We start from the raw sequence: 23,810 nt of genomic DNA on the forward strand, positions 1-23,810 counted from the left end.
CGAGGGAGGTGATTCTGCCCCTCTGCTCTCCTCTGGTGAGACTCCACATGAAGTTCTGTGTCCAGCTCTGGGGTCCTCTGCACAGAAGAGACATAAACCTGTTGGACAGGGTCCAGAGGAAAACCATTAAGATAATTAGACTGAAACACCTCTCCTGTGAGGAAAGGCTGAGAGAATTGGAACTGTTCAGCATGGAGAAGAGAAAGCTCCAGGAAGACCTTAGAGCAGTACCTAAAGGTGGCCTATAAGAAAGGTTGCCTTGAGAGGTGTTAAGAGCCCCATGCCTGGAAAGATTCAAGGTCAGGTTGGTCAGTGCTCTGAGCAATCTGATGTGTTTGAAGATGTCCCTGCTCATTATAGGGGGATGGGACTAGATGGCCTTTAAAGGTCAATTCCAACCCAAACTATTCTATGACTCTATGATTTGATTATCCTCCTGAGTCCCTTTCAACTCAGGATATTCTATGATTCTATGATTGATCCTATGAAAATTGGGAAGAGCTTCTGTCCTTACTCAGGCTTCAGCACTGCTGGAGGCACGCAGTAGTTTTGCTTACAGAACATATGTGTGAAATTAATAAAGGCTAAGTTGTTCACTCTAAGAGGAATTTGGAAAGGTATTATGTATGTGTGTTTGACAGACCAAGTGCAGCCTCTCACATGGCTGGGCTGACTCAGGTTTCAGCCATTTGAATAGCTACCATTTTACTACTCTGCTACTGAAAAGGTGGATTTCTCACCTACCTCTCGTGAAGGACTTCAGAGGTTAAAAAGCAAAATGGCATTTTATTTCAATAGGTATCAGTCATGTGGAGAGTGTTGGTGCTGCATCATAAGAGGAAATCAACTTCTGCGACTGCAGCGATATCATCAGCGGAGAGAAGTTCTGGCAGAGAACAATAAATAAAACAATGGAGTGAGGTTTAGGATGGAGCATGAGCAGTCTCTGAGAGGGATGTCTTACAGCTGAGATACCTGCAATAGCTCATTCCAGCTGAGCCACCTCGGAACAGATTGTTCCCTTGAGGCATCTTATAGCTTAATCTAAATCATCGATAGGCTGAAGTAATCATCAACTGAAATCAGGGGAAAGCTTCCCTTTGGCATAAATGACATTTGGATCATGGATTTAGTAACCACTTAACGTGGGCTGTTAAACTCTCCTTAAGAAAGTATAATTTCTTTCATTGTTTTCAATACAAACAAATAATAAAGCTGACATCTCCATTAACACCAAGAATAAACATTTTGTAGGTCATGCTGTTTAGGTATCAGTTTTATTGGAAATCCCAAGGAAGCTCTGCAGGGGAAAAAAGAAGTAATTTTTGTACTTTATGGCTTCTGGTAAATACAGGATCGATGAAGTGAGCATTGATGTGTTTGCTTTCACACTGAATGCAGCTGGAATGTATTTTTCAGTGTTTGGCTGACTAGTGTGGAATTCAATTTCATATATTTCACCTACAAAACTGAAGAGTTCTTTTAAATCATAGTGTCTTTTGAATAAGCACAAAATGCCTATTTTGATTAATTTGAAAAATAACAGGTGCAAAAATTTATGTTCTGGAAATGCCAGGAGAGAAATCTTCAATTATCTTTACACTAATTTCAACCAGTACAATGATTTTAGTTTTTTTCTGAATAAGTCAAGAATATCTTGTAGATATCCTCAAACTACAAGAGTTTCTCCTTAGTTAAAATCCCACATAGCAATTTCAGTCTTCCGAAATAGTATTTTAGGAAAAAATGTCTGCTTAAGATTAGCATTTTACAATGCCAATGCCATCAAAATATCAGTGTCAACCTTGCTTCTACACAAAATGGAACATGACTGATTGCTGGCTGTGCAGGATCCCTGTCTATCCCCATTATTCGGGAATCAGTTCACAGTTCTTTCTTAACGAACCTGGGTGATGGCTTTTTTCTTGCCAAACTGGAAAGATGTTACTTTGTGGGATTTCTACATGTCTTAATCATAAAGTGACTTTTAGGAAAATACAGCGAAGGCAGAAAGAGCCCTATATCGCTGACTTATTTTTTAATTATATCAGAAATCACATTGACTTAAGTACAGAATTTTGCCTAACTCTATTAAAAGGAATTTTCAAAGAGTCAGTACTTAGCACTTGTGTACTTAGCACTTTTCCAAAACTAGACCCGTTTAGTGGCCAGAAAAATCATTGAGCCAGTAAAAACTGAACTGCAGAAATACCTCTCTCACATGAATCCCTATGCCCAAGGATATTACTGATCTGCATTTTCTTCAATGTAACAACACTTGGTTTCATTCACGTCTTGTAACAATAGAACATATAATTGAGAGGATCAAACGCATGCTTTCCAAACAACATTTTTGGCACTGCTGACATGAATTTCCTCCGTGTTTCTTCTTCCCGAGGCCTTAAAAGATTCTGGATGAATTAATGACTTTGATTTTTTTTTTCCACTCAGTTTCTAGGGAAGAAAATATTTTTCCTTTTTTTTTTTTTAATAAGGCTTATCAGGTAAACCCTAATATTAGAGTATGTAAGAGTGTTTTAGAGTTCAGATGACAGATGTGCTTGAAAGGCACTGGGTCAAAATGCAGTTCAATTTGCTTGACCCTACTGGCATTACTAAACCTACTACACCTTCATTTGCATACCTATATGACAAAGATTTTTCTTAGTTTAATTTGAGAGGTTCCTGGGCTTACAAATCAGGATGTAGAAAATACACAAACAGGAATAATCAAATGAAGTTGCCTATATGGAGACATAAAAGCCTGACCCTATGATTTTAAGAGTGCTTCTGCTAACTTGGTTACAGCAGTGTAACATGGAGAGGGCTTTCTTAGCTGTTGTTGGTACTGGGTTCAAATGCAAGTGACTATATCACGGACTTAATCTTTGAGGTAAGGACCATGTATGGCTTTCATGCAGGTCAATTCATCATCGTTCCTGATTTCTGCTTAAGTTTCTATGCCAAAGGCTGCTAAGGAGTTACTGAAATGGAGTCCCAGTTGCCTAACACTCACCAGTGAACTGGTGAATTGGCAAATTCCCATCCCATGGAAGTGGAAGGGTAGAAGAGGTGCTTGTTGTTCCTCTAATTCCTGTTGCTGGCCACACAGCATGTATCACTGTTGCACTGGACCAAAACTCCTTTCTCTGCTTTAACCTCCACACTCCTAAACACCCCTTCTGCTTCTTTCTCTCTCCCCTGAAGGGGTATGTAATGAAAGACACGATTAAGACATAGTTTAAAACAAAATAAGTTGAGGAATTCTTTCAAAAATTCAGATTCCCAGCCAGAAAGGGGAATCCAAGGCCAAACAAGGCTCTCCCCAGCAGGCAGAGATCCTCACCAGCTCCTTGCACATCAATGAAAGTATGTCCTGCTAATGTAGGCCAATCTCAGAGCTTATCCTTTCTCTCCCAGCTGTCAGGATTTCCTAAATAATTTCCTTCATAATCCAGCCACAAGTATCAAGGAGAGGAGGGTTGTGAGTCATCTAGGCTCTAAGAGAGGTACAAGAAGGTTTATGACCTTCTTTGAAGGTTTTCTCTGCTCACTCTTGTTTTCTTTCATTTCCCTCCTATTTCGTTTTGTGACTTTCACTGTATGAGCTCCATTTCTTCTCCCAGCAAAGTCATTAGGTGTTTGTCATTCATTCCACTGGGGCCAGGAATAAACTAGAATTGCAAAGCTGTTCACTTCAGCCTGTCCTTGCCAAGCTGATCCTGCCAAGTGTTAGCTTAATTTTTCTTTTAAGAAGAAAAAATAATACATTTTAATAAAAATTGAACTGATCCATTTTACCAAAGGGAAATGGTTCACTTGGAGGCATCTCTAGGGAAAGCAAATAACTGGAAAGTTGGATTTTAAAATCATGAGTGAAGATACTGATGGATCCTGGTTTTAATCCAGAAATTCATTATTTAAGGTCCACCAGAGTGACGGAGATCCAGGTTCAGTTCTCTCACTTTCCTGTAAGAATTGGAAGCCATGTCTCTGGCTTTCAAAGGGAGAGCCTGACCTGCAACAAGCATCTATTGAGCCTTAGAGAAGGAGTGTCATCCTCTCAGACCTCACATTCTTTCGGTTCGGCTCCATATAAATTGTCATTTGTTAGAGCTAGACTCAGAAATGAGGGATATCCTGTCTGGGTGAGTGAGCTGACCATCGTGCTAGGGAAACTATTTCTGCTTCAATAACTATTCCACTACTTCATGGAGAACAGGAGGGGTTGAGAGAATCATGTCTCCACCTTGGACTATAAACTCTGCAATACCTCCTTAGAAAAGATCAATGTCTTCCAGGAGACAGCCTGATTTTTTCCCTATAGACCTGGGTTTGGATTACCCAGCAGCCTTAGACAGGCATAGCTCTGGTCACACAACCAAAACCTGCAACAGGAGCTTACTTCAATGTTTGCGGGTTGTGTGCTGGAAGAGAGAAAGGCTGAGCAGCCTTGTCTCGTGTTGCATCTAGTACGTGGTCTGTCTCTAGCAAGGTTCAGTTACACCTTATGTTTGTCCTTGGTTGGAATACTTTCTATAAATCACTTTTAACCCTGAATATGAGTCCTACTCTGACCAAGGTGGTTGTGCAGTTATCTGTTCATCATGCATATGTCTCCTCTCTTTTTGGAGAGCCTAGAGAAGGTGAAGTATTTTGTCTAAGGTTTCAATACAAAGGGAAGCAAATACAAAAAGATAAAATGTCTAAATTATTGTCCTTTGCTAAATGCTAAATGTGGTTAGGCTGTAAAAGATTCAGTGAAGACAGTCCCTAATAGATTTTGTGTCAGAATCTGACTGCTGAATTATCCTCTTAGTCTCTTTCACCTTTCACTGAAATGTGGTCAAATAAATTGCCTTTTGGCAGCAGATATGGGAATTCACTGCCTGGTTCTCAATTTATAGGCAACTGACTGATTTGATTTTCTTTATCCCATTTATTTTATTTTCTTTTTCAGGGAAGGCTGCTTGTCCCCCATCAGCCCAGAGGCATGGCCTCTTGTGCAGTCTTTCATATGCCACAACCGAATGTTCATCCTGGATGGCCATGTGCAGCTGAAGACGAGTCTGCAAACCCAGGAGCGACACCTTTTTCTCTTCACAGACATTCTGGTTGTTGCCAAGTCCAAGTGAGTATGGCCCGTAGCCATAGAGGAATTCCAGGATGCAACATTTTAAGGAAGTATCAGATGTTCTTTGATGTATTGCTTGCATTGTGTAATCTTCTCTGCTCTGGGAGTGCAGCGTCACAGAAAAGACTCACTGGTGCTTGGCTGTGTCCATTGTGCTACCTTCAACTTGTCATGTTTTAGACAGGGCATCTTCAGTCCCATGGGATGTGCATAACACCAGTGGTGGGTCGCAGAGGGGTTAGAGGTCTTAACCCTTACCTGGAAGCTGCTTTGGATACACACCAATTATGAGCAGCTGTATGAAAATAGAGATTGCAGATGGTATTACAGTGTATGTCTGTGCAGTTTGTCCTGTGCCAGAAGGAGCATGGGGAAGGGGAAGCGATGCTGGGCAGTCTGGGTAGTGTTCATGTGTAATCAGGCTTGCTGCTGAGCTCTGATTATTCACTCTACCATTCACAATTAAATCACATTTACAAGCTGTGTTTAGCATGCCAGCTTCATGCGGCATTTGTGGTTTAAGGCAATTTTAGAGGGTGCTTTCACTTGTTGTTATGGGTTATGGGGAAATAATAATAAAAAATCCTGATGTAGCTTCACTCTCTGTAAGGCACTGTGTTGTGGTTTCACAGGGTGGGCAATCTCAATGTGAATCCTAGGCTTTTGCAATGTGTCATTTCGCTTAAGCAATTGTTTCAGGGGCTTCTGGGAAAAGCCAGAAGAAATCTGTGTTTTCTGTAGAAATCTGAGCCTTGTCTGTTTGAATCACACATGGTAAACATAACCCTCCCAGCTGAACTCCCTCACTTGATGTGGTGTGACAACACAGAGGATGTTTTACACAAAACATGTTCCACTATGGGTGGGTGGTGAACGTAAGGATATTTAGGGGAAATCTTGCTATTCTACCAGCAGTAGCAATAACAACATTGTTACTGTATTGATTTATGTTTGTTGCTTGTTTAGAGTGGAATTCACCTCACCTAATTTCAGCTTTAAAACGTGAACTATTTGCAATTTACCCAGGTTTCTAGGCTCCTCTTACAGTCACTGAGGCAAAACCAGCACCTTACTGCAGCAAACTCACCTGGAGCTGAAAGATTGTCGATAGTGGGTGAGGAGAGTCAGGTTCTTGGGGGTCTCTCACTCCATACACTGGCTATCCAGCATAGCTTAGCTCCTAAATTGTAGAAGACTGAAGTCAGAAGGGGTAAATCCCTCCCACCCTGGTCAGCATGCTGAGCAGAAGCTGTGTTACAGTCCCAAGCTGAGCTGCACATTACTGCAGGTTTGACTGGGTCCCAATGGGACTATTTGCATAGGAAAGCACTACTAGTGTAACCGCACAAAACCCTGGTCCCCAGGGAGTAATAACAGCTCTTACAGCATGTGATTTATTGTGGAGCAGAGACTGCAATGTTTGAAAAAGGTGGAAGAGAACCAATTGTGCTTTTACATGTGAAAAAGCAGGGGGGGGCAAGTCTTTGCTAGAAATGGTAAAAATAGTGTTTTGAGTGATATTACTTCATGTATTTTGAAGATCTAATTGGGATGTTCTCTTTACAGCTACCCTGTCAGCAATTAAAGCATCAGAGCTGTCACTAATGAATACTACTTAAAAATCAGCATTTTTAAAGCTGTCTTACCAGTGCTGGTTCCTAGATGGAAGACCTGAGCATGTGTATTGCTATGTGGCCGTGACTGTTGATTGCTATTGACTTTTTAATAGCCTGGTGCAGAGTCAAAGCAGTCAGACCAGGACAGAGTTCATGATGCAGTTGAATCTGACTTAACTTCAGAATTATTCCTTGTGAAGGTGCTAAAAATTTGTAATACTCTTTTTGTCTTAAGTAGTTTTTTGATCTGAGGCATATGAACCCCTGCGGTATCTTCAGTACAGCTCAGTGCTGTGCTCCTGTCGGCTCAGCTGCAGGTAGCCAGTAACTGTACAAAGGGAGCTCATGTATACTTAGTCTTTGTATGATCAGCAAACAGGTACAAGTTTTTCCTAAAGAGAGCAACAAGTATCTTGTGTCCTCTGAGCTTGCTGAGTAAAGTACTGTATAGCACTGAGCTCCTGCTTAAAGGCAGCCAATTGGCATTGTTCCCATGGAAATTTGTGAGGGGTAAGTCCTCTCCACAACTGGTCCATATATGACTTTGGACAAGGGACCTCTAGGTTAATTTTTTGCTACTTTGTAATAATTTCTGAAATGTAGACTGTTATGTTTTCTGATCATGCATTATACCAGCTTATAAAAAATAAGAATAATACTCACATGCTGTGCTCCTCTGCTGCCCTGTCCTTCACTGCCTTCATATGGGGATTAAGTCACAAATGAATTGACTGAAAGAGTTTTTCCTCACTAAATCGAAGTTATGTATGTAAAATATTATATAGTCTTTTCTATATATTGATTAGATTTCTTACAGAGAGCATGTGTTTTTATTTGGCAGAGTAAATACTTCAAGGATCTGTCAATTCAATGATGAAGGTTTCTCACGTAAATTTTTGTGTGGAAGTCACAGAGAAATGATTTCTTCTTTCTCCTTTGTAGTATGCACCCGTGTATATACACATGCCTTTTAAGGCTATTTTCCCAACATGTCTGGACATGGAAATTAGTGGTTGAGTGCATACATGGAATTATAGTAGCAGTCTCACAGTAGATCCATTAATGCTTTTGTCACAGGGTCGTATTAAGAAGATTAGCAAATCCAGTGAGAAGTTAATCTTCCATCTGTTATTGGTTGCAAAGTATCCAGTTGCAAGAAAAAGGAACTGCAAGTGCCTTGCATGGAGTGCATCAATACCTACACCATTGATGTTCATGATTTTTCTGTTGATTTCAGTGGACTTGAGATATGCCTGATGTTTACAGTAACATTTGCTAGGGGACTTCCTTAAAAATATATACAATATTAATTAGATTTTAATCTGGCCATTTTTAAAACGTTCAGTCATGCTGCTTCCTTAGTCAGCAATGATATATTCATTTTTAGAGGTAATGCTTTGGCACTTAAGTAGAAGGCCCACTTTTCACAAATACTGAGAACCCATGGATTGCATAAAGGTCATGGCAGATAGGGATAAAAATATACTTCAGGGTCTTTAGATGTTAATGAAGGCTACTGTTTCAGTGCCTCTGGAAAGCAGGCCACTTGAATACTGATAATAGCTGAAAGCTGTGACTAGGCATGGCAAAAAGGGTAAGAACATACATCAAGCATGATTGGAGAACATCCTTGTGCTTCTGCCAACACCCTGCTGACACCTGCTACTGGCACTGTAGGGATCTGGCTTTATGAACTGTAAATGTTAAAAAGGTGAAACAACATGTAGAGTGTTCACTGTACTGGGTAATGGGAAAAAAAAGTTAAGGAGAAAGAAAGGATCAACAGACTGATTCAGTGGCGTAAGACCAGACATCCATTTATTAACATCTACATTAGAATTCACAGCTGTATTTTTTTGTAAATCTACATTTTCACAGTTCATTCTGTGGTCAGTCAGAATGCAGTTATTTTTGTATTCTTGACAGACCTTACTTGTTGCATCATAAACTAATTTTTAACAAGCATGTTGAAACATTCTCCTGTACTTTAAGTTTCTCTTTGATTGGGTAGCAGAACATAATATAGTGAAGAGAGGTGAAATGTTCAGCTGATCAGGAAACACCATGGTCTTGGTTTAGCTGAACATGCTGTTTAGCTTTTAGTTTAAAAAATACAGGAACTTCAGATGGTATTTTACAGTATTTTATGACAATCAAATTGAAGTGTATCTTTTTACCAGGTTTGATATACACTGACAGTCCTTTCTTGCCCAACACTGTAAGCATTGCTGCACACCATCTCGCCACACGTGTTAGTACAATGTCAACTGGAAACCTCAGACGGTCAGGGTTCAGCTGACTGCAAGTTCACCTATGTCCTCTTGAAAGCCACAAGGTTCAAGTGCTTTCGTGTTTCCGACTGTATTAGTTCAGTCTGTTCTAAGACAAATACCTTGTAAATGAGACTAATCTCAGAGAAGGTAGCCCATGTGTATCAAAGCTCTAGGAAACTGCTTACATGGCATATTTATTTATAGAGCCCTAATCACCACGGTGCCTGGCACTGTCCCCATCATGTTTGCAACACAGTGGTGAGCTGACATGCTCTTGCTTGCATGTCCCCTCAGTTTCAGGTAGGGAACACTTTTCCTCCAGCCTTTCCCTGCTGTCCCAGGAGAACCATAGCTCAGGTAATTCTGACTGCAAGGCTTGAAGTGAGTGGCTTTTGCAGTGCTACAGAGCTGCATTGACTTTGAGTTTTTACTTGTTTCTCACATAGCACTAGCGCTCACCAATCCTACAAAGGAAAGAGACTTAAAATGAGAAATTAGGTGGAAGAAAAGAGCTGAAATTAAAATGTGAAATTGTGTAAATTTGACCTTTATTGTTTAGTAGGATAAAACACAGGAAGGGCCAAATTTTTAAAAATTGGGGAAATTGTGTATCTTCCTTATAGATGAGTGAATATTTTGAGAATGCACAAAGTTCTGGCTCATTCTCTGAGTGATGTGGACCTAAAGCTACCATGCAGCTAGTTCGTGGAGGCTGTATGGTGACCTGTGCTGTGGTTAACACAAATGGCAGTTTTCTGCTTGTTCTTTCTTCAGGATTGCTTCATTTGCCCTGACCTAGTTGTCACTACCTAAACTCATCATAGTTTTTGACCCTGGGGCTAAGCAATAGAACTGTATTATAAACTCCTCAATAGCATTAAAGTCGCTGAAAGGAGACTCAAGTACAAGTGGCAATCTTTGCCTCATGGTGAGATTTGGAGAAGAACTCTAGATATGAACAGAAGTTTTCCCCCAAGAAGAGTGATTCCCAGGGATGCCACAAGCTATCTGTTTATTCCACAGATAAGTCTGTTGATCCCATTCAAATAAGAAATTGATATGTTTTTACATGTAACCCAATAAAACATTGTTTTCTTTAACTGAAGCAGAAGAGTTTCTTCTATCAGCTCCAATGCAAGCTTCACATGTGCCTGAAGGAAGAAAAATCCCTAGTTGTTTAATCTGTCTTGCTATGTTTTCATGTGTGTGACTTACCTATGATTTTCTGCCTGCAGGTCACACTCTCATTTCAAACTAAAGTGCCAAGCACGTCTCTGTGAGATGTGGACAGCATTTTGTACAGAAGAAGTATGTGAAGGCAGCACAGACCCAGAGAGGTCCTTTGTTTTGGGCTGGCCCACCACAAACTGTGTGGCAAATTTCAGGTAAGAATTGAGGTATGTTTTATTTACCAAGTTACTTATATGTTTTTAGGCTGGCAGGTAATGAGACTATCACAGATTCATTTCAACACCAGTGAATGTGGGGAGCAGCAACTTGCTGATTGTTAAACCAATTCCTTCTACTGCTGTGAGCAAGTCACCTTCCACACCTCATCTTCTGTCTCCCTGCAAATGGGGTGATGGTACTTACTTATAATTTTAAAAATTGAGAAAATATGTAACTTGGCAAAGCACTGTCTGTGCTGCAAACTTGCTCAGTGGAAATTATCTTTTTTTTTTTTTTGGTATAACTTGATGAACACCTTGGCTAATTAATAAGATGAACTACAAATATTACACAGACAAGCTAATGAAAGGATCAAAGAGACTCTCATAAGACAGTTTTAAACAGAAGAGCATGTATTGGAAATAGCAGGAAACATACAGTGAAATACTGACCTTGTCCTATTTCTCTGTTCAATTTAATTATGCCAGAGATAATGTCAAAATTCCTCTTAAGGCAGAATCTCTGAATTTTAATAGAAAGATTTTTCATCTGTCTTCACAGCATTGACTGTAGTACACATAAGGGCTGTAGAGGTAATTTCAGTGATTAGGCTAATTTTAGTCTCAGCAGGAGGGCTCTGTCGTCACTTTGGAGGGGGGAGGGCACATCCCCCTGAAATCCCAGCTGCTTAGCCACGGTAATTTGTCTGAGTCTTGGAAAGTGCATTTTCTTCTTTATCCACAGAGAGCAAAAGCTGAAGTATCCAGCTTAATTTCTGTGTCACATTGTCCTTAGCCAAAGAGAATGCTGTGTACAATGCTGCACTCTATTGAGATGGTTGTGCTGTTTATGTTTTTTACACTTAATAGCCCTGAAACAGAGATGAAATATTCAATTGATTTTCAGTTGAACTCTTGCCAATAAACATGAGCTTTGATCTAGAGACAGTATGTGATCGTTTATAGATATCCGAAAGTAGTTGAATAGGAAAGCAATAGCTTCAATCAAGAAACAGTCAGAGATTTTATAGCAGTGAAATTATTTCATGTCTGGAGGTACACCGAAAAATCTAAAATGCCATGGGTGAGTCCATAGATGCCTGTCCAACATAACTGAAACAGCCAAAGCAGAGTCATATTTGTAGCATTTACATTTGTAGCATTCCCCTCACAGCATCATTCAGAAGGTTTGTAGTTCCCTAAATGCCTTCTCTGAAAATTTGAAGAACTTGATTTACAAAAGCAGCAGTGGGAATAGCAGTTACTCCATCTGGGACAGGATTTAAATCAAGAAAGTTGAAGCAAAATTAGGTTAGATTCCTTGAACAGTCCTATTATTAGCTACATTTGACTGGATAGCTTGATATCCTTGAAAGGGTATAAATGAGATAAAGATAAATGAGATAAGCCTTAAAATGTCCAAAGTTAAACCCTACTAAGCACAATGGGCTTATGTGTACTTTGTGATGTGCTGACAAAACAACTAATAAATAAGAAGATAATTAGAATAGTGAAAGTGGAAAGAAGTCTGTGTACTGCGAAAATACCTTTAAACTTTTGAATTAACCTCTTATTTTAAAGTGCCCTCCTCTTCTATTTGGACACTAGTTTAAGAAGTCAATGCTTTTCCTGCTGAATTCATTGGTAAAGCTTTGAATTCTGTGACAGAAACTGGTAACTGGGGCTTTTGGTCTCCATGGGTAGGCTTTTCAGTTTACTTTGCAGGGAAGCAGACTTTTCATTCAAATCTGGATAAATCTTTTAGTTTTTGTAGGTATTTATAAAATTCCAACCAAGAAACAGTCCATTCCACTGTGGTTTGTACGAGGACTATTTTGGTATTAGAATGATGGTTGATTTGTCCCTGCTTTGTTTTTATTTTCAGGTCTGCAGAACAAAAGGAAACATGGCTCTCTTTTTTGCAAAGGTACTTTTTTTGTATGGTCTTTAAAGACATTGAAAAGAGTCCCAGTCTAGACCAGTGGTTCCGAAGCTGTGGTGCCTATGCCATCGTGATAGATGAGCTCTTTCCAAGTGCTATTAGGAAAAAAAATATCTTGTCTTCTCCCTGCAGAAGATGGTGCATGCCTTTTATGCAACCATCACTGTGCAAGGAGGGAATTGCTTTCCTTGCTCAGCACAAAACCAGGGCAATTCCTAATACACATTGTTCCTTCCCAATGCAGCATCAGAAGCCTCTGCTGCTGTTGCTCTAGTTGAGCCTGGAGCTTTTTCCATGGTGATGGTAGCTAAGCAAGCCCAGCTCAGGACCTCTGCTCTAACCTGTCTGCTGCTCATGGCCAGCTATATTTTGGTCTTACAGAACATACCCCAAGCCGGAGGGTGTGGTGGGAGGGTTTGTCTAAATAGAGCTGTCTTATTTCATTCAGTGTCTGGGCAGAAAGCTATTAGTGATAGTTCTGTTTTCTGGTCACCAGTTCTTCTGGTTGAGGTTTCTGTCTTAATCTGATTCTTCAGAGTTCCTGGATTGTTTAAATCATTCTTACTGGGATGATTTCCAGTTCACTCTTCTCCTGTTCAGTCCTTTGAATTAGTCTGTACTGAGGTAACTGATTCCAATAGGAGCTTTTAGTGTAGACTGAGGCATCATGATGATGGGTAGTTTTAGCTTGATTTTTTTCTATTCACTTTCTCTGCTGATTACTCTGATTTCTACAATGAACTTCAGTACAACAGGGGATTACTGCGGACCACAACGGGCATCCCTTCCAGATACTGCTGCTGGATGCTTTCTTTTCTTCAGAGATCTACTGCAGTACATCTACAAACAGTCTGCTTCTTATCCAGTTACTGCTTGATTGCTATTTAAATATGTCTTGCTATTTATATTTGCAATATTAAAAATTTACTTGTTTTGTACTTGTTTTGTCAGTCGAATAAGAGAAGAGAAGGAAAAAGACAATCCTAAAAGGATTCCTGTGACGATAATTGCAAAAGACGTGGGAACTTGTGCATATGTAAGTGCTCTTGAGTTAAACAGGGGTCTAAATCCACATCACCTATGAGTGCTAGTGACCTGCAAATCCTTTGGATATTGAAAGGGTTCCTTTGGTTTGCAATCTCCTTTAAGGATTCAGTACCTTGAAAAGACTTGGCATACGCAGCCCTGAAATGTTTGTTCTCTGTGTTTAATACATGACTTCCATTTTAAAGACAGTGTGCTTGGTAAGAAATAATGGTTCTGGCATACAAACTAAAGACTGTACAGTGTGAAGTTCCAAGAAAAACCTCTAGTGGAACTTATGCGTAAGCATCTTCAGAAATACCAGCACAATATACCCTTTTTTTGCTTGTAAATCTTATCTAAAGCCATAACTACCTTAATTCAATTCTGCAAAGCTGCAGCGTGTTTTATTGTTTATAGCGATCTTAAGTCAGGAAAGCAGTGTGAAAGAACACCCTGAAATTGCCTTAAGCATGTTTTTCATCAACTAATTGATGCTGGTAAATTTATAGGCAAAGTATAAGTAGTAAAAAAGGTCATTCACAGGGTGATTTACACCTTTTTGACTAAGTAATTATTAACCAATTTAAAATAAATTCTTGCATGTAGCCAATTCTATAGGGATACCCTAGCATTCAGTGATAATCCATCCATTCTTCCTTTGCTTCTTCTACATTTGTCTTTTCTTTCTTGTAGTATCTGTATTTCAAGCTCAGAACCCCAAGGAGCATGTGCAAGGGAATGAGAAATTTTGACAGAAGTTAGATTTCACTGGAAATCTTTGCCCAATGGTGAATCTCCACTTAGAATTCTGTATTTGCATAGATGAAAGCATAAAGGAGTCTGCCTTTTTTTCAGAAAATAATAATTAAACAATAATATAATTGTGAGGTGACTAAGACAAAAATTAATAAACAATACCAAAAATTGTGAAGTTCAAATGCAAGACTGCAGATCAAGGTCTGCTCAGGTGTAAAAGTCTATAAATCATACATGCTCTCGGGTTGCAGTCTTGTACCAGAGTTTGTTGGGGTTTTTTTAAATGCCTTTTCTCCTTAGCCGTAATTAGCTCGTATGATAGATATGGTCTCCTGATCCTGACAGTCCTAGAAATGACACACTATAGTCTGGATATTATCAGTAATAAAACAGAGGAGGAACAGATAGAAATTCTGTAATGCAAACAGTTCTTATTGCACTGTGGTTCCTGCTATAGCGGCTGGAGATGCCTAAGAATTGTTTTGGTTTTGGACAGTAAGGAAGGGTGAACACAAGGCACAAACCATTTTATTATATTGTAGCCAAGAGCAAAACTTATGCAAATGTGCTGACCTACTCCTGAGAGCCAGATGTCATTGCTTCAGGCAAATGTTAAATTTTTTATGGTACGAGCGTTCAGATATGTCCTGAAGCAAGATACACAGTATTCTCTCTACTTTCCTTTCATTGCCATGGCAGCTTGTTACCGTCAGGAACCTACACAAATGTACAGCTCAGATCTTTTCTAAATGCAAAATGTCAGGGGGTTGTTTCACCTGAACACCTTATGGCCAGCATAAAATTGATATGCTACAGAAGGTATCAGCGTATTGCAAACTATCTTGGGACTGTCAGTGAACATCTACATCGCAGCTCTGCCACCTTCCCTTGTCTGAGCCATCAGATATGTCTGGGTGGTTTGTTGCAGTGGGCATGCCTTTGTTCTGCCAAGGTGTTAGTCTGGCCAGGAACTAGTTGCAATCCAAAAGCTGTGTGGTGCTGTTGGTGGAGCCAAGACTCTAAAGAGGGCTTAGTAACTTGTGCTTGGTGTGTGGGAGTTGCCTGTTAGCTTGGAAGTGAGACCAGCATGGGTACGATGCTGCAAGCAAAAACCACTCTGGACACATGTTCACCACTTGTTTTTGCCTCTGCAACGTGATGGCAGTGGTGCTGCCACATTCCAGCAGGGCTGAGGACAGAGTCATTAATCCTAGTGTGTTCGATGCATAAGAGCAATCCACGCAGCTGAGGTACAGAGCATTGCACAGCAGTAAGGGAGGAATACTGGTTCCAGGCAGCAGATGCTGAAATCTCACTCTGGAAAGACTGCCCTGTGGAAAGCAGCACTTTCACCAACCAAAGCTTGGCACTCCATGCTGGTCATCATAACTATTTAGAAAGTAGTATCTCTGCTGCTCCGTGCTTTTCCATACTGCCAATCAGCAGATTCTGGAGGCTGCTGGAAAGGTAGCATTTTAACTGGATGAAAGATTACCAAGAGGAAGTGCTTCTGGTACTAAGCCAGATCTAGCTCTGAGAAATCTATATAGAATGTGGCAAAGGTGGTAGAGATGAATGGTCTGTGTACAATATTTTCTTGCCAGGGAGAACTTCAGTTGAAAAGGACAGAAATTATTAACAATTGATATTTCACTGAAAAAACTCACTGAAATGTTTAATTTTTTCAAAGGAAACTTGTGTGCTTTTAAATTAATCAAACCATTGCGTTCCCCTTATGCAGTGTCTAAAGTGCACTTAGTAGTTCTGTCTTTTTGCATATTTTAATGTGGAAGTCATGTCCCCAGTAATCATGGCACTCTCTCTTCTGATGGAGCTGCTAGGGAAGCAGGGAGCAAATACAGAAAGTATGTGACAAAGCAGAAGAAATCAAACCTTGATCTCAGACAGCTGGACCTTTATCTATGTAGTATAATTTATTTAATAAGTAAAATTTTAACAGGATATTCTCAATTTTTCCAACAATGAATTATGCAGAGCTACTGCACTTCAGATACTCTTTGCAGATCCAAATTTTTAATGTCACTTTCCCCTTCTCCTTTTTTCTGTTCACAGTCAAAAACCCTAAGTGTAACCAATGTTGATACAGCAAACGATGTAATTCTGATGGCCCTGCAGCAGCTGGGAATTAATGTAAGTCCTTGCACCAGTTTTAATGAGTCTTTTTTTGTAGTCTCTTATAACAATCAGATCTTGCCTTGCACTATTTCCAAGTTTTAGGATATGAACATTAATTAAAGCCTTTAAGATAGCAATTCAGAGTTATTGAAGTGCAGCAGAAGTGCCTTGTTAATATATAGACCTCCAGAGATTAAAAAGTGCTTTAAAAGTTTCGAGTAGGTCTCTCATCCCTGTAAGGGATCAGTCATGTTTCAAGTTGCTTTTAAATCTGTTTTGCTGAAGCCTAAGAGGAGACATCTTGACACAAGAACTGAGAGTTTGGTAGAGCTCCTTTTGCATGCTTCAGTGTGAACAGGAAACCTACTGACCTGTCTGTTAGTTGGTTTCAAAATGTGCAAACATGCATCATCAGCTGTGTCCCCAGATAGCAAGTACAAGCACTGCTCTCAAATGTCTGAATCAGGTACTTTAAATATCCATGGCCCTTAGAGTTATGTAAGACAAGAATGTAACTAAGTGATTGCACGAAATCTGAATTTAAGCAACGTCCTGAAACTCTTTTGGAAAAAGGCTTTTACAGGACTTACAGTGATGCAGGGAATCTGAATGCATAAGATCTGAATGCGCCCAATTCAAGCAATGTCCCGAAACTGTTTTGGAAAAAGGCTTTTACACGACTTATGGTAATGCAGGATAGTACCAAATAAATGCAGCGATCCCTACGATATCAAGTACTGCCTCAGCTGGCTTCCTTTGCTCTAAACCAGACCAGGTAGTGCCTCAGGTGTAATAGTGAATCAGCGCCAAGGACAGAGTTCTGGCTCCCTTATTCTGTTTCACAATGTGGCTCCAACCAACATCAGTGGTCACATAGAAGCTCCTGGATGACAGCTTTTTAACTGGCCTGCCAGTCTGCTGTTTGGGTAATAAGAGTTTTTTAAATGTCTTACTCTTGATGCATATGTTGATCTCATTGCATAGAATCTGACAAGTCTTTCCTTACCACAGCCTTGGGTGTGAAGAGTTAAATATGAGCAAAATGCCACTCTTGTGCTTCCCTGGGGCTTCTGGACATTCACAGCAAAAGTTGGAGTAACCTCAGAATTAGCATTCACTAACATCCATTATCCCTAGTTTATACGGGCTTTTAATACAGGGGTCTATTCTGCTAGCTTGGCATTTCTCAGACACAGCAATTTCTGTCTACCCACCTCGTTATGTCTCAGACATCCCATTTACACCAGGGCTGGGGCTCTGGCCTGAGCTTAGAATCCAGTAGTCTACTCAATTAAGGAAGCTCTGGAGTTCATGGAAGGGGTTGCAAGGTGAAAAGGATAAGATGTGAGTTAAAATTAGGATTTTAATTGCAGATTGTCTGCAAGAAAAATCAGGAGACTATGCTATATTACAACTGCAAGTCTTTATTGTGATGTGCTTCATTTTTACCCATTTTATGGGTGTCATTTGCACTTCCTCATTTTGTGTACAGAAAAAACAGGAAAATGGTAGTATTCAAACAGAATACTTTGAGATGAGCAGGAGGAGGAGCTGGTTAGGTTTCAGCATTGTGTTCTTTTGTATGTGTTACAATCAACCCTTTCCTTCTCTTTACATTTTTATTTCAAGTGGAAAAAGAAGGAAAGCCATCTAAAAGATGTAAAATCTTGCCTGCAGAATTATTTGCCCAAGTAATATACTACATTTTTTCACTGCTTCTTTAGAGCATAAGGCCTTTTTTCATTATAGGCATATCATAAGATTAGCAATAAAATCAAACAAGGTAAATAAATTAAGCTGTAGCCTGGGTATCAGTCAAACACCCAAACCCCTTGTAGGATTGTTCTGACTGTGAGGAAGCTTTGCCTTATGTGAGGTTTTTTATTTATGTCCAGAGAGGACCACTTGAAAGAAGCTTTATGACTTTTCAATGGCAATTATAAAAACTACATTTCACGTATTATGTGATTAATGGGGCTATTACTTTGGCTGAGTTCACTCTGGTTTAACACACCAGGGTTTTTCCTCTGTGGTTTCTCTGGTAAAATGACAACTAGCTCATGCAAAATGGCATTGATCATCTGTTCCAAATTATCAAGTGGGGCAGAAAGAAGGGCCTTGGGTTTCCCAGCTCTATAATTACACTTTCTGACTTTTCTGGGACAGTCATATTTATACTGACAAATGGCCTTGTAAAGCCCATAAAGGACTGGATTTGCAGTCGGGACATGAACAGTTTGCCTCCTGAAAGCCATACTTACTAGCTCTTTCCCTTCCCCTGCTTCCCCTTCATGGCAACAATCCCTTTCACATATATGTGTAAAAGGAAAAGCAAATACCCTTTCCTGTGCTCCTCAGCTGTATTTATTTGCTCCTGGCTGCTTGCCCTGAGGCATCAGAGATGTCTCCAAAGCCTATTTATTTTCCTTCTGCCCCCTGCTAGCTGACTTAACAGCAGTGCTAATATGGGCCAAAAAGCTCTGTCAGTCAGAGAGCAAACTGCAAAGGCTTTATTGGATGTATCAGCATTACACCAGGTGCGTGCAGCAAGTCTCAAGAGCCTTGGGGACACTGGGTGAAGGTCCAGACAATGCAGGATAGTAGGCAAATTGTTTAAAAGGAGGTAGTATTTAACTTTAGAGCTAAGTAGATACTGTCATGAGGTATTTACCACCTTTGTAGCCAGAAAACTTTTAGATTTTAATTATTCTGATTTAGCAGTATCACTGAAAAGTAATTTAAGGTAAAATAGATCACTTTTAATGCAGTGTATTTATCCACTTGCTATTTTCTTTTGTCCTGAGTGTGTTTTATATTAAATGTCATGCTTTTACTTCTATTGTCTCACCATCATATCTGAAATAAGTATTATTCTCCTTCTTCAATTAAACTGCAACACTGACTTCTGTATTTATGCTAAAGGCAATATTTTGAATTTGCTTTCAAATCAGAGGTTTTACACAGCTTTTTGCAAAGATGATCACATTCTCCAGTCTTTTGAAAATTGTCTCCTTTGATGTAAATTTATTCTCTCCACTGTACATTTTAAAAAGGGCTTGGCAGTCTGAAAATACCTTTCAGTGCTCCCAAGCCCTTCCACAGAAAAGGACTGCTCAAAAGGGCTGACAGCAGCCCTACAGGGAGATTTTGGGGCAGCATTGAATGCCAGGAGCCCATTGGGTGCCATCCTTGCCTTGGCATCATCAGAGTGGGCTCAGGTCTTGGGCGAAGGTTCTCCTGCCCTGCCTTTAAGCATGGGTCACAGGCTCACAAGCCTGAGCTCCTCCTGCTTGTGGGGGATGTAGAGAAACTGGGGAGATAGTGGAGCAGAGTTCTCAGATGTGAGACTTGGGGGTCCCTGTGTGGCAGAGCACATCCCAGAGGGTGGGATTTCCCTGGTACTCAGGACAGAGCTGAAGAGTGACCTCAGCTCACAGGAACTGCCTGCTGTCTGCCCCATGCCCTGTAGCAGGCCTCCTCCTCCTTGTGCTGCCTAGCTGTAATCCTTCTGGGGGATCAGACCTGTCTCTCCTCGGCACTGGGTGCTGCTCAGTGCTGCAGGGCAGAGTGGGCTGAGACATCCATCCCTCTGCTTCCAGGAGCACTGAAAGAATTGGGGAAAACCTCCCCCTTTACCTTCAGAAATGATGGGCTCCAGCACCTCTCAATGTTCAGAGCTGAATCCTGGTCACATAACCAGATTGCACATGACAGACACAATACAGAAACTTTGCTGGTGGCAAACTTAGGCACTGCAAAGTAAACGCTGCTGACAAGGTGCAGATTATCCTTACATTGTGAGAAACGTTACATGAACCTGTCCTTAATGGCTGGCAAACTTATTCTTAATTTTGGTTTTAAAGGGCTCTGAAAAAGATTACAAGCTGTGGGTGATTTCAGGAAGAGAACATGCTCCTTACCCTCTTATTGGTAAGTTCTTGACGTTGTTTTGTTTTTCAGTATGCACTCAGCTTTTAGTGCTGAAGGAAGCAAGAAATAACGGAGAAGACTGAAACGCAGTTTCCTCTTTTGTTTTTCCTGTTTTTTCTCTTACTTCCCTGTCACACAAGTTTGCCTATTTGGGGAGCTAGTCAGATGCTGATCCTTTGTTTTGAAGAGCTTGTGTCACTAAGAGGTTGGAAAAGGTCATTTATTTCTGCCCCAGTTTTGCTGCATGAGCCCCAGTCTTTCTGCAGAGTTGGCCTTTCCACTCACCCCCTCCTGGGGGCATCATCCTCCAGGCTGTTCAGCTTTACCATACTTCTTCCTACACCTCCATAGCATTGATTACTTCCCTCCTCAGTAAAACTCAGCAGAGTTTTGAGAAATGTCCTGTTGTTAACTCAAGTTCACTGATTCAAGAAGTCCTTTTCAGTCCTCTGTTTTTCGTACTGGCTGACAGCTCCCCTCTGATTAGGAGCGAATCAGTGCTTATTCTCTTTCTAAAATGGTTTTCAAAATATTTTGTCTTCAGGAACCAACCCAAAGCTCAAAAGTGATTGGATGGAGTGATTTGATTTTGGCCCTTGATTCACTAAGAAAAAATCCCTTCCCATTATTAAGAACCTTTCCCTGTAGAAGCCCAGCTTCACTTGTGCTGTATGAGTTTGCAGATGATTATAACAAGAAAAACTTATGAATTTTCTGGTTTTACCTCTTGCAGATCTAACCCCAGTAAATCTTAGCATTCCTTCTGAAAGCAGCCTTAGTTACAAATGCTGCGCTGGAGTCAGACAACATGAATATTTATAAAAGGTCTACCTTGTGCACCTTATAGACAGTACAAACTGTTTAGGCTTTGAAACATACCAGACTTTGGCTTTCTGACCAATATTGTGTATCTTCTTCAAAACAAATCACAGCCACAGCTCTAAACATAGAGCCAGAGAATTCAGAAATGGTAAAGACCTTTCTAATTGACTGACTTTCACTGCAAATTCAAGTTAGAATCCTTGGAAAAGAAGAATCCTTGGAGTATGAAAGTGATGCTGTTCTTGATATTTATGCAAAGGTTTATTAGATAAGGCCAGCTTTTATCATAGGTAGGCATCAGAAGCAGAGTTTTGACTGTGCCAAAGCTTCATTCTACCTGTAATCTCAAATAACGTCTCTTCCAATCTCAGTGCTCAAGTCTAACTGCTAACTAAAACATCTTAGCACTGCATCCATATTTAATATATTTCATCTGCCAGGTCTTTAGAGAAGTCTGAAAAACATCTTTCCGGTGGCATTTTTGAAAGCTCCTCCAGAAATGAATTGTGTCTGTGTAGTCCCCAAAGATGCTGGTTAAAGCCAAGCGTAGCCCATTTGCATTAGCCTTGTGATTAATGTTTCCTTCCTGTTTCAGCCTCAGACGAGAACCATAATTGTATCTCGTTTGACTGAGTTGATGGCTGTTGCACTTAACACGGAGAAGGAGGGAAGATCACTTTTGCACTGGATTTTTTGGGGGTTTTACATGCTTAGCAAAAATGACTGCTCCCAAAGTCTCATTTCTCTGCAGAATGATACAAGCAATCAATACCTAAACTTTCAGTGCTACAAGGAAAGCAGTAGAAATAGTAAACATCTGTATTTTCTGATGGGCTTTTATGTAATACAGCTGTAATAGGTCTGATTTTACTTTTATATCTGATTAACTACACCAAACACAGTAATTCCCTATCTGCCAGTGTATGATTTGTGCCCGTGTAAATATGGAGAAAAGTGTCAATTCTTAGATTACGGAGAGAGAAAGTGCTGCAGGCCAGCAAGCAAAATCTGCTTCCATCCAGGGCAGATGGAGTTTTGCAAGTCTCCAGTCAATCCAACACAGATTATTATGATTTCTCTTTGAACAGGACATGAATATCCCTTTGGAATTAAAATGAGCCACATTCGCGACGCTATGCCCCATGGATCAAAGCACTGTGCCTGCCCCAGGCAGCTTCAGGAGTCTTTCCTGACGGAGCAGCTGCCCCAGGAGCTGCAGTGCCAGTTTGTGCTGAAGCCAAGCCAAGTGGCCGTGTGCCAGCAGCTGAACGGTACGTTGCCCCGCTCACCCCAGCAACATTCACTCATAGCCTGACTTCCTGCCTGGCTCTGCTACAGAAAGCAAATGTACCAGCACTCGGGGTAGTTGAAAGTGAAGAGGAGCATGCAGTTGTACCTTCCAGCTGCACAAGGGATTCTGCAATGTAGCTCTCCCTGATTTCAGTGTGCTGTTGCATATGTGTCATCCTTGTAAGTTACATTTTGACAAGCTGCCTGTCAAATGATTGTTCTAAAACAAGCAAAAGAAAGACCAAATCTCTCCCCTGTAATTTTTTGTACATCTCTTCTCTCTGCAGCCCTTGCTGTGCTCTGTAGCAAGGCTGAGTGGTTTTACAGTTCTGGTGTCAAGGCTTGACTTCGGCACAGAATTCCTATGCTACATTTGGCAGCATCCTTTATCTCAATAAGGTACTTAGGGCTGTACACCTACTTCACTGGGACCCTCAAGTGGCAAAGTCTAGACATGTCCTTGAGTACTTAGATGAGGTGAGCAAATAGAACTTCTTTATTTCAGTACTCTTTGAACAAAATGAAAAAAGTAGTATTTTCTTCTGCCTTTGGCCTTGATGCTGCAAAAATATGAGCACCTGCTCTCTGTTTTGCACTCTGCTGTCAACAACACAATGACTGAGCACTGCTCATCATAAAAGAAATAAGGAGATCTTTACAGGATTGAGACATTACACCTAGGGCAAGGATACATCCCATGGTGTGTTTTAATTGTGCTTAACACACGGGCATATGCAGCTCAGTTAGGAACTCTGCCCTATTTCACCACTGATGACTGTATCATAAAAAAGTAACATGTACACTGTTACCCTGTGCACTCCTCAATAGCTAATATCTCCCACAATATATGAATAGAATCCATTTGTAATGTTTTTAGAAATTAAATATAGTAAACTATACTAGTGTCTATTATAAATTATTCTGAAAATTGATTACATTTTATATATATTAATTTCCTTTCTGCATGCCTTCATCCCCCCCTTCACAGTAATTTGTATCACATATTACTTCATGGCATGTTTCAAGAATGAGGCAATCTAGCAAAGGGGTGTAATTAGGTTTACAGACCCCGCTTTGGCAGCTGATGTTGACTGGCAAGAGAAAATAGAAATGCAAATCAGGCCTGTAGAGTTCTAATGCAGATGTGTTGTCATCGGTGCTGTGCAAGCTGCAGAGGGGAGGTGAGGCTAGCTTGGGGCAGCAGAAGCCTGGGGCAGCCTGCATGTCATGCACAGGGATTGGTCTAAATGGGAGGAAGGCTTTTAGTCCATTCACCTTTCCTTCTTTCATCAGACAGAACCTCTTAAAGTGATGTGTAGTCTGACTGCTTGCAAAGCAGGCTATCTCACATACAGCGCTCTTTGTTGTGCTCCTCCTAACTCCTTCTCACCTGTTTCGGTTTTGGAAAATGGCAAAAGGTATCTGTATGCAAGCCAAGGCTATGATCTGGCTTTGGGCTCATCTTCAGATCAGCAAGCCAAAATCTCTGTGTTTGTT

At 40.5% G+C, this 23,810-nt stretch overlaps 1 protein-coding gene across 4 annotated transcripts in view; it reads left to right on the forward strand.

Annotated features, from left to right (window-relative positions):
- Positions 1–23,810, forward strand: part of ARHGAP20 (Rho GTPase activating protein 20) — a 60,953-nt gene that overhangs the window by 25,447 nt on the left and 11,696 nt on the right. For all 4 annotated transcript variants that reach the window (XM_027677247.1, XM_027677251.1, XM_027677248.1 and 1 more), the window contains 7 exons: positions 4,961–5,131; positions 10,259–10,408; positions 12,297–12,338; positions 13,305–13,389; positions 16,209–16,286; positions 20,135–20,201; positions 22,112–22,294. In XM_027677247.1, the coding sequence (XP_027533048.1) occupies positions 4,961–5,131; positions 10,259–10,408; positions 12,297–12,338; positions 13,305–13,389; positions 16,209–16,286; positions 20,135–20,201; positions 22,112–22,294 (776 nt within the window). The remainder of the gene's footprint in view (positions 1–4,960; positions 5,132–10,258; positions 10,409–12,296; positions 12,339–13,304; positions 13,390–16,208; positions 16,287–20,134; positions 20,202–22,111; positions 22,295–23,810) is intronic.

This window comes from Neopelma chrysocephalum, unplaced genomic scaffold (assembly GCF_003984885.1).
Source record: "Neopelma chrysocephalum unplaced genomic scaffold, ASM398488v2 Primary Assembly neopelma1_43, whole genome shotgun sequence".
In the NCBI taxonomy this organism is placed as follows: domain Eukaryota; kingdom Metazoa; phylum Chordata; class Aves; order Passeriformes; family Pipridae; genus Neopelma; species Neopelma chrysocephalum.